Here is a 12,198-nt window from a genome sequence, read left to right as displayed (position 1 = left end):
GCAAGAAAGAGTCTTTATTGAAATTTGTTGTTGTTACATTGTATATTTCTTTTTCTTGTTAGTATTTCTTTTAGTGTAATAATGCTTTTTATAAGTTTATATGCAATCAAAATGATAAAGAACCTAAAAATGAACTGAAATTGCCAATATTTGCTAGCTGTTTGCTCTGTGTGTGCGATGAAAAATGATGTTTGTACATAGTTCTTCTGGCTGTACAAATAGTGGAAAAAACAAGTGGGAAAAAAAAAATTGAGCCAACTTAAAATTTTAAGGCAACCAGCTTCAGCAGATTTTTGAGTTTTCTCAACTTGTCGTTTTGTTCATACAACAAAAATGTGAGAATCTCCCACAAAAACAAGTTGAGCAAACTCAAAAATCTGCTGAAGCTGGTTGCCTTAAAACTTTTTTGGCTCAACTTTCTTTTTTTTTTTTACAGTGTACGCAAAGGTGGGATTTATGAAAACAAACTTGACTGGAAAATTTGCGCACCTGCACGCAAACTCTGACCCATGTGTACGAACTCTTCAAGTGAGAAAATTAATACAGTAGGCTAAACAACGATTTTAAATTTTCATGTCGATATACACAATTACATTAAATAATATACTCTCATTAATGGAGATAAGCACTGAAATTACATAAAGTCATTACGCAGAAGTTTGTAGTGGATGCGCTTGATCACTTGTCCAGTGGCTATGTTTTAACGACAGCGAAGAGTGCTATAGGTGCACAATAATTCATATTTAAACTAACTGCATATTTCATGTTACGAGAAAATATTTTTGTAGCAAGAACATGATCAATGATGCGCACTTACTTCGATATTGAAAATTGGCACTACCAGCCAAACTGCATACATTTAATTTGATTTGAATTGTTTAAAATGATCGAAATACTATTTAAAGTGTTAAAGAATGTGATCAACTCAAAAATATTTATCTGATGACTATTTTAAACAGTTTTGTTTTTAATGGATATTTTGATATAGGCCTATTTATTCTAAAACATAACAAGGATATTGGATGATTTTTAGCAATAAAAATAAATGTATGGCACAATGGCATTTAAAGTCCGTATCTCATATTTCCTTCAAGCTATGTCTTTGACGTGGATGGGAATATGCATGGAAATTATATGCAGATGAGGTTATGCATAGTAAAACTGTAAGCTCCATATATGGTTATTTCGGGGAGGAGAGGGGGTGGAGATGCACGTATACGCACAATCTTCCCCTGACTGGGATTTATAAAGCTATTTTTGTGCAGGTTCTGGCATATGCATGGTTTAATAAATCTGAAAACTTTTGTGCATACGCAAAATCTAGCTTTTGTGCGTACCTACACTTTTAGGATGAAATCTACAGGAGTTTTATAAATGAGACCCCTGATCTTGTAAAATGTGTGGTAAGTACTGCCGCTCCATAGTATAAACAGTGAAACTAAAAAGTGATCATGCATTTGAAAGCAGTTTCAATGCCCAGCATTTTAATAGCGGCTCCCTGATGCCAGCATTTTATTTACTGTATAATTACCCAAATATATAACGGCGCGAGAAAGTACTGAATTATATATTTTCCATGTGTTTCATGGAAATGAAATGAGCTGCACTGTGAAACAGCCAATCAGAGCAGAGCTCAACATTGAGCTGCAACGTGAAACAGCCAATCAGAGCACAGCTGAACATTATTATTCATGACCCTTCCAAATAAGGTAATAACAGACCATTTCATTCTAGGGACAAATCCTAGGGTTGTAAATGCACATGTAAAACCGTTTCTGGAGAATTTTTGCCCTTACCTAAGCCACATACCTTCTAAGTAGATATCAGAGAACAATTTAAAACATTGTATCAATGCATTCTATGGCACCTTTGAAACATGTTTATAACACGTTTTGGAAGACAAAACAAATGAATAGAGAAAAACTTATTCCTCTTATTCAAAAAAACGTATCAATATTGCTATTAAATATTAGATATTATTATGAAAATCTTGATAATTATTACTTCCATTAGTGCACTTATTTGTTCATTCTACGTTGCCCCAAAACACATTAATATGCAAATTATTTTATAGATACATGGTATATAATGGAAAATATAGTGGCCATTAAAGTTTGGTTTAAAAAATTAAAATTGATTTATGATTAAAACAAAAATCCCACTGTTTTTGCCTTTTCATGTCTATTCATGTCTTTTTATATTTGAAAAAAACAGGACTTTTTAAAGTCCCTCTACAGAGACATGGCATAACATATTAACATCATAAAATTTTTCTTATGTTCTAAACAATGTAATGACATGTCAAAATACTAAATTCACAAAACAGTTTTTTCCTGGTAGTCAGGAGGATAGCGGCTGCTCTGGACCTGGAGTTTAAAGCTGATGTACAGGAGCATTTTAAGGTTTGACTCCAAGATGGTCAAATCTCTCAAAATGTATAATATTTCCGGTTGCAAACCTTCTGTGTCTGTTGTTTATAGTTATATAAAATTTTCATTATTATTTTGGATCTCTTTAGAGGTGCTGTATCCCCACAACACCTTAAAAAACAGTTTCTTATTAGTTATCCTCTTTTCACTTTATTTCCCCTCCTTCAACCTGCATGCTGGAAAGATGAATGCAGGCTGCAACAGTGCCATATTAAAGACAACTGCTTCAAAATACCATAAAATAACAATATCCCTCACATCTTATCTTAAATTAGATACACAGAGAGACAGATGCAGCCAAAACAACAAAAGCAGCCAGAAGGGTTTTGGTCTGTCGTGTTTATTTAAAATACATGGCAACATAATTCATTAGTACCGCTGATGATCAGTTTTCCAGCAAAGGCAGAGAATACAGTTTTTTATTTTTTTAAATCTTCACCTTTTTGACATCAAATGTAAACCACATAACACAGCAACCTGTCTGCAGTGCAAATAAGATGACGGCTAATTAGCTGTAGCGCTTCTCCAGCTCAAAACAGACAGCACAGCGACCTTCCCAACACTGAAAGAAACAGCATCAAAACACTCAAATCAAAAGCTTTAATTAAAGCTCGGCTGAATGATGATCAAATGCATGAGGAAAACAGGAAGAATCTTTTATTCCAAACTCAAAAAAGCTAATTAAAAAAACAGACAACATAACAATAAGAAATAAGACCAGTGTTTGGTGCCACTTATTCATCAAAGTGCATGTAAGTATGTTCATTCAAACAGTGTGATAGTTTGATATATTTCATAATCTCATATGTACCTATTTTCTGAAGTGTGAGCACAATAATAAAACCGAACCTATTTTGAAATATGACTGGGATTCAGTGAGAACTGATAATCAAATATAATCACGGGACATTAGATTCTTTATACCTGCTGACTTGATGGTATTAATCAGTAATCACTTGATAAATTTCACTATTTCTTTTAAGTAAAGTCACATTGAAATACCTTTTTTTTTTTTTCCTGGAAATAACACGAACACTTTCCAAAGGTGCAAGTTTTATACTAAAACACTTTCCTTAAAAGAAGCAGAATACAGTATGTTTTTCCCAATTCAGGCAAGATTTCTCGATAAAATACACAATAAGTGTCCCTTTTCTTTTCAGCACCGAAACAATGATACAGGCTTCCCATTATCAACGTACACTACCATTCCAAAGATTTTTATTTTGAAAGAAACTAATACTTTTATTCAGCAAGGATGCATTAAATTGATCAAAAATGACATTTATAATGTTACAAAATATTTATATTTTAAATAAATGCTGTTTTTTATACGTTCTATTCATCAAAGAATCCTGAAAAAAGGCATCACTACATGTATTTCCACAAAAATACGAAGCAGCACAACTGTTTTCAACATTGATAATAAGAAATGTTTCTTAAGCAGCAAATCAGCATATTAGAATGATTTCTGAAGGATCATGTGACACTGAAGACTGGAGTAATGATGCTGAAAATTCATATTTTACATACATTACATTTTAAAATATAATCAAATAGAGAACAGTTATTTTAAATTGTAATAATATCTCACTGTATTAATACTTTTTACTGTATTTTTGATCAAATAAATGCAGCCTTGATGAGCAGAAGACACTTCTTTCAAAAACATCTCACCAACCCCAATCTTTTGAATGATAGTGTACATGTGAAAATATGTTTGGTGAAGGAATGTCATTGATTCGTAATAAACCACTAGTTCATTTGAACAAAGGATTATTTTGAGTAAATTGACCATTTTAAAACACTGTTACTCCATTCCACGAAATTGACGCTGTTGCTCGTGTCGGAGCTGATGCTCAGCTGGAGAATTTATGAATCTCTCAATTTAAATCATGTAAGTGATTGTTACTGCATAACCTTCCTACAAATAATTAGGTAACACTTTATTTCGATAGTCCACTTTAGACATTCTACTAACAGTAAGTAACTTTGCAACTACATGTCAACTAGCAGTCATTAGAGTATTAGTACACTGTCTGCTTAATATCTTCTAACACTTTACTTACAACATACTGACTATAAGAATCTTTGCAAGTATATGTCAAATTATTCTACTAACCCTAAACCTACCCTACTGAGAGTTGGCAGACATGTAGTTGCAAATGAATGAGACTTAGCTGACATGTAGTTACAAAGTTACTTATAGTTAGTAGAATGTCTAAAGTGGAAAATAAAGTGTAACCAATAATTATAGTGCATCGCTCTGTTTAAATGTAGAATCTGAAGTTGCCATGCAACATCACAAAAATAAAACCAGGGTGTTCACAAGATAAATGCGAGTCACCACATTAAGCATTTCCAGTTTAGACTGCTTTGTTGATGATAACCAAAACTAGATGTTCTGATGTTATCATTTCCTTATTTGAAACCAGCAGATTTAAGGCCACACACATTATATGCAAATACAAATGCAGAAGTGAATACTTGCCGATGCAGTACAAGTTATTCTCAGTAGTCAAACTGCCAAGAAACCCAGCTAACAAAAATATGTTCTAAGAATGTTTTGTACCTTTCAAGTTATGAAAAGAAATTTCTAATTTTCTATGAACATTCAAAATGTAAAATGTTTTTATTTCTTGGTTATACAAGCATTAACAGTCCATTTTAGAATTTTGCAAACATTATGGGAACATTACCGTTGAACGTTCTGAAACAAATACCATTAAAAAAAACCTTGAATGAATATCCGATGGGGGGGTGGGGGGGGATCATGAATGGTATATCATCATGGTATAAGCATTTTTGCTGACATTATTAAAGATCAAATAACTTTGAATAAACATTCTATTTACTGGAATAATGTTTGTTCATAACATTTGACAGAAGTTTGCCAGAATGTAGTTAAAGTTATGAGAAGTTACTGATGTCGGTACTAGTAACCTGTCAGTGTTGTTTGAGTAGCTAGCTAATTAAAACGGTTCAACTAACTTGCTTCAACTTGCAAGATTTTGCTCAAAATATTGTGCTTTGAATCACAATTTCTTTTGGAATGCACAAAAAAGTATTTGACATTCACATACTGTGCTTGCATATGGTATGTTTTGGGAAATGTTTTTGGATGCTTGTCTTAACGTTTTTTTAAATGTACATTTAAAAGTAACGTTCCCAGATTTTTTTTTTCCCATGTCTTTTATATTTTCTAATATGAAATAGCCAGTAAAATAAAGGCTTTTAAAATAATTTTGAAGAAGAGTGCCTTGGATTCTCCTTTTTCATAACGTTCCCATAATGTTTGACAATTATAAAATTAAATGTTCTAGTAACGTTCGCGAAACCAAGAAAAAATGTTAACCTTAAAAAAAACATTAACGTTAAAACATTTAAAAAACTACACTTTGAACATTCAGAGACTGTTTTTATAACTTAATGGAATTGTTAGCAAAACGTTCATTGAACATTTTTATGTTAGCGGATAAATGCGTTTAACTACAGGTGGACAGCTGAGGTTCCAACAACACAACTTTGCGATGCGTTTTGCATATATTTGTTGGACCTTGTGACCATAGTTGGCTAATAATGCTTTTAGGAAACGCACCCAGAGCGGTTCTACACTGGGCACCAGCTCCAGCACCAACATCTTGTCGTGGAAAAGTGGAATGTATGTTAAAAAACCAAACAAACAGAGAAATGCAAATTTATTAAAGATACAAAAATTAATAAATAGAAAATAACACTAATCCAAGAAAACTACTGTTCCCATGATGCCAGAATACATGACCGCAGCAGCATGCTCACGTGATTATGAAAGAACGGCGCTTTCATTCACTTGCTCAAAAGAAAAGAGTGAGCCGCACTGAATCTAAAAGGTGCTTCTATAACGAATGTCGCAGAATAAACCACCACAAAAACAAAAGCCAACGAATGGAACACAAAACATCTGGGGGAAATGGTGAAAAGCGACCAACCGAAACAGAACCGCATTCACATTATTGAGAAGTTCCAGTTCGGGACCGGTAATGTTCATACATGATTTCACACAACGGAGAGTGATGCAGCTGGGGCCCAGTGAAACGTCCTCTACGCTGGGCGGACAGTTAGTGTTCGTCTGGGCATGGGGACGAGGACAGGTAGCCGTTGGTGCCGTGGGCGCCGTTGGTCCCGTTAGTGTGGTGTTTCTGAGGAGGAGGAAGAACCTCGTCTTCATCAGAGCTGGACTCAATGTCACTGCGGTCATCCTTTGACACCTAGGAAGGGTAGAGAGATGGTTAAGATGACAGTATTTTCTATATCTGGCACTATATTTTGACAATTAGAAGCGACTGTTTGCTTCTAATCACCTTAGTTTGACAGTTTGAGGTCAATAATACAAATCTCTTATGCTCACCAAGGCTGCATTTATTTGATCACAAATACGGTAAAAACAGCAGTATTGTGAAATATTATTACAATTTAAAACAACTGTTTTCTATCAGAATATATTTTAAAATGTAATTTATTCCTGTGATGCAAAGCTGAATTTTTTTTTTTGCTTTTGGATTCTTTGATGAATAGAAAGTTCAAAAGAACAGCATTTTTTTTTAAATAGAAATCTTTTGAAACATTTTAAATGTCCTTACGGTCACTTTTGATCAATTTAATGTGTCCTTGTTGAAAAAAAAAAAACATTACTGACCCCAAACTTTTGAACGGTGGTGTTTCTGAGAAACAGACTCCATAAACATAACTCTGAGAAGTTTAATGCATCCATGCACAGGACAATGATGTTTTTTGCTGCTAATTCATGGCAATCTCTTTTTTCAATCATCTACTTACATGTAAAGGATTCCATTTTCCCGCCTTTGATGGCAGCGATGAAGACAAAGAAGAGAGAAAAAGCACATAAATTCAGGAATACAGCATAAGCATTAGGTTAAAGTACTAGTTAATGAACCCAGTTTGATAGCAATCAATCAATCAATCAATCAATCAATCAGGTAACAATCAGAGTTTTACATCAACATGAAATGCCACTCACAGTTACAACATGAAAAAACATGTAGGCTGGGATTTTATCAATCACCAATTCTCCGACGAAGGTCAATTTATTTAACATCTTCCCTCATTATCTCATGTTAAAATACTCACTTGCTCATGTGCGCACATTTACATTCTTCATTTTTGTTTGGTTTGTTTTTACGAAACACCATATGGACAGACTTTACACATATGGAGCCTCATTTATAAAGCATGCATACGTACAGATTTGATCTTAGAGTGATTTCATGCTGACTTCGAATGATACATAATCAGCAGAAATTCCACTTCCATCAGACTACATGTTAACCGTTTACACCCTTCGACAATGTACCAACAGCAATTGTTTCTCAGGGAATTTCAACATTAACAAGAGCTAGACAATTACCTACTGTTTTTGAGCTCGTTTGGTAATTTAATTGCCATTTGGATCCACATCTTTTGTAAATCCTTGAAAACTTCTGTGCTTTGTGGTAACGTGCATGCATCTTAAATATAGATACTTTTTATTACTGAAATGCTGGAAAATGTTTAGAAGAAGAAAATTTCACTGGAGTCTTAAGAAGAAATAATATAACAAAATCACTTTTGAACTGGGCCATTTTTAATGGCAGCAACAGGCATGAAATACAATTTAAAAGTATGTATTTATATAAATTTGGCTTTATGCGCCTTAATCATTTTACTAGTTGACCAAATAGTCAAATATTTGCTTTATGTAAATTAGAGGCTGCTTCCATCATTTTGAGATAAAATGCAAGACAAGATTTAAAGCGCAGGGTGTCATTATTAAATAGGATGTTTAAATAAATTAACAAACTATTTTAACTGATTATTAAATTCACTGTTATGATGAACATGTGATTGACCAAAAAGAAACGCATTTCTGGATTTGCAGGATCACAGGAATAAATCTTCATCTGAACGTATGAGTTTTATCCCTGAGGTGCCGTTCAAATTTATTTTCACAGATATCAATTACTGTCCGAATAGGGCTAAAGATATGCTGAGCTGATATGATTTCTGATATACTCAATAACATGTGAAAGATCGGCCATATGACCATGCTTAAATTAGTGGCACAAGATATATTAGAGTCCCTAGTAATAAAGGGTCAGGTGTATTTCCTGGAGTCTCACCTTTCCTCTGGAGATGGCCCTGCAGGCGATGCGCACTATGAGATACGACCAGAAGGTGTGCAGGGCCTGCAGCAGGACGAGCAGCACGTTAAACACCCACCACGACGGGTACGGCCCGACGATCTCCCAGCTCTCAAACACAGTGGTGTTTAAAATCCTGCAATTATAGGATATTTCATTAGGACAAGTACAGCGATTAACCGTTAATTCATTAATTTATTCATTTAAATAATTATAAATTACTAAACTAAAAAATTCAAAATAAACTAAAGCTAAACTTAAATTAAAACTTAAACTGAGCGTATAAAAATAAAAACTAATTAAAAACATGAATAAATACTACAATATCAATACATTACTATTAATAAAAATGACAAAAACGCATTACAAAGACTAAAACTTAAAAATTAAAATATAAATAAAAACTAATTAAGAATATGAATACATACTTTAATATTAATAAAATTACTATTAATAAAAATGAAAAAAGCACATTTCAAAATGACTAAAACCTAAAAATTAAAATGAACTGAAAGTATAAAAATAAAAACTAATTGAGAATATGAATAAATTACTATTAATAAAAATGAAAAAAAAGCACATTTCAAAATGACTAAAATCTAAAAATTAAAATGAACTGAAAATATAAAAATAAAAACTAATTCAGAATATGAATAAATTACTATTAATAAAAATTAAAAAAGCACATTACAAAATGACTAAAACCTAAAAATTCAAATGAACTGAAAATATAAAAATAAAAGCTAATTCAAAATAAATATAAAATTAATAATTATTGTACTTATTAATATTAATAAGCACAAAATATTAACAAATACTTCACTAGCATTTGCAATTGTTGCATCAAAGCACACTGCATCTGCATAAAGTAAACATTTCTGAACCTTTTTTTTTTGTAAAAGTCTAAGATCTCACTGAATATCTTTGATTCAAAATGTACAGTGGATCTGGAAATAAACAGTTTTAAACTTCGTCTTAAAACGATAAAGTCCTAAAACAAAGTATACAAATGATGACTAAAACAATGAAGCAATATTTCAGATTCTGCAGGATCAAATGTAAATGAGTGATAGTGATCTCTCTTTAATAAAAGCTCAGATTTCATAGCTTCTGCAAATCTCAACCTACAAAAGGAGACTGAATCAGAATTTACATGAACTGAATACAGCGACTGTGACAACAGCTCTGTCAAGGCCATTTCATAATCGTCACTAAATGACAGTAAGGACTCTCGGAGGACCAGAGACTTCAGATGGTGCCGTCACATCCATCATCGGTTCCTCATGCAGCTCCTCAGCTGAATCCAGATTAGACCGTTTCTCTAATTCCATTAGAGTCGCACAATGAAGTACTCAAAAGCCACAGCAGACACTTAGACGAGGTGAGTGAATAAAACGTCTTCCCGGCACTAAATGATTAATGAGGAAAACGAGCAGAAAAAGCACAGATGACTCATTCTGAAGAACCGACTGAATAATGGATCTGAAAAAGCCACAGAAGTGAAAGTTCAGGATCCAAAAGCCGTTACACCTGCTGTTAAACATCAGACGCAGGTGGTCTGCACTACATACAGGTGGAAACGGGGTCCAAAACGTTACGTGATCGAATCAAACCACGTTCAGATGCAGTCTGACGTGTAAACGCTAATGCATCAGCAGGAAGAGGAAATACTGGATATGCATCTTTTGGATGATTGCACATTTAAGTAGGGTTGTTCCGATTCCGATACTGGTATCGGAAATTCCACCGATACCACAAAAAAATCTGGCATCGGTATCGGCGAGTACTTGAATCCATGTACCGATCCGATACCATTCTTAAACAAGATCTATAGTTATGCGCGCTAGCTTTGCTTAACGCTGCAAATCGGAAATCAATTCTTCTTCGCTGCTCAGAATGCAAACACAGGAAGTTGTGCACAAGCAACCACTATTTAGAGCAGCAAAGAATAAATACAAACGTGGTAGCACATTGCCAGTAAATCACTCGCATATGCGACTAAATCTTCACCCTGGGCGACTAAATAATGTATAATATTAGCCACTGGCTAATAAATGCTCAGATTATACTCGCCAGGGTGTGAGTTGGAGGCTATGTATAAGTTTAGCACAGATATATTTTCACTCGCTGAACACTCTGACCAAGCGCTTCAGAGTTTCACTCTCCGTCAAGCGATCTGGGCTATTTTTCAGTTCATCTGAATGAATGCGCAGCGCACCTGTATTTGACGCACCGTAAGCTCTAGTGTGAGCTTTGCTTTTTGCCGTCGCTTTGCTTTTTTTCCTCACATGCAAAGAGAGAGAGAGAGAGAGAGAGTCTTATGTAGCGCGTCAATTCTGCTTGGTATGTAAACGATATTCTTTGTTGTATTTTCCTGTCAGAATAACGGAGTTCCTTTGGAATTCTTCATCTTTTAAGAACTGCCGGGTTCTCCGGTAGTAGGCGGAGCTAATGCACATGCGACAATCTCATTGGCTGGAGCTCACCTATAATCGTCCCTGTTTTGATTTCAGCAAATCAGTTCAAGCGACATGAGCAACGTGATTAATATTCATGAACCCAGCAGCTCATTAATCCTTAGTGCATTTTATATTGTTCTTAGTAGAATTCATAGTATGATTATTATCTTATCAGTATTATTGATAGTTTCCCCCCCATTTTTCAGAGAAACACTGAATGACCAAAAAAGCACCACCACCAGTTCAGTTAAAATGACTGTATTCATGGTTACCAAGTTTTAATTCTAATTGCTAAAGTTATATCATTAAATAATACTCGATTATCATAATACATTTATAATGCTTCACTGACTGATGTTAAGAGTGTACTTTTAGATATTTAAATAGATTTTAAAAATGGAATGCCATTTTCCAAACATTATATATTATATTTTTTTGTTTACTCGCCAGACTATCTATCTATCTATCTATCTATGGTGAAGCACACCATAAAATAATCTATTCATACAGATCTAGTAGTACATACAGCTGTATAACCAGATACACACCCAGGTATCGGATCAGTACTCAGTATCGGCCGATACCCTGAGCCTAGGTATCGGAATCGGTATCGGGAAGGGAAAAAGGGTATCGGAACATCTCTACATTTAAGTCTTGTGGCTGTAATTAAACAGTGTGTATTTTAATTTCATTTTTCATTTTTAATGTTTTACTTTGTTGTAATGCAGAGATTGCAAATGTAAGTGAAATGGAGCTCACATGCATGAGTTTTCCTTAATATTTTTCAATTAGCTTTAATTTTTATATTTTCAGTTTATATTTATTTTTATTTCATATTTTCATTTTTTTTATTTAGTTTTTTGTGTAATTTTATTAGTGTTTATTACTTGAAATAAAATAAACATTAACTGAAATAAAATGAAATCTCAAAAGCTTTATTTCAGCTATTTGCCAAAGCAAAATTTCTCATTTTAGTTTTATTATTAATGTACTAAAATAACTAAAACTGACATAAAAATGACTGAAACTATCGTTATGTTTCCATCACTGTTTTTATATGCATTTTTAAGTATTGCATCAGAAGCGAGTGATGAAAATGCCAAATTTTGATTAAAAATCCCTTAATTCGCAATTATT

The 12,198-nt window shown here is 33.6% G+C and overlaps 1 protein-coding gene across 3 annotated transcripts in view; it reads right to left on the bottom strand.

Moving 5' to 3' along the window:
• Positions 1 to 2,763: 2,763 nt before the first annotated feature.
• Positions 2,764 to 12,198, bottom strand: part of cers6 (ceramide synthase 6) — a 47,095-nt gene continuing 37,660 nt past the window's right edge. Inside the window, exons 9-11 of one of the 3 annotated variants that reach the window (XM_058787954.1) lie at positions 8,582 to 8,738; positions 7,242 to 7,265; positions 2,764 to 6,673 (exon numbers count right to left, since the gene is read on the bottom strand). In XM_058787954.1, the coding sequence (XP_058643937.1) occupies positions 6,524 to 6,673; positions 7,242 to 7,265; positions 8,582 to 8,738 (331 nt within the window). In that variant the 3' untranslated portion in view covers positions 2,764 to 6,523. The other 2 variants (XM_058787955.1, XM_058787956.1) reach the window with 2 other exon arrangements.

This window comes from Onychostoma macrolepis, chromosome 09, assembly GCF_012432095.1.
Source record: "Onychostoma macrolepis isolate SWU-2019 chromosome 09, ASM1243209v1, whole genome shotgun sequence".
Taxonomy (NCBI): domain Eukaryota; kingdom Metazoa; phylum Chordata; class Actinopteri; order Cypriniformes; family Cyprinidae; genus Onychostoma; species Onychostoma macrolepis.
This window is presented reverse-complemented; position numbering and strand designations above follow the sequence as displayed.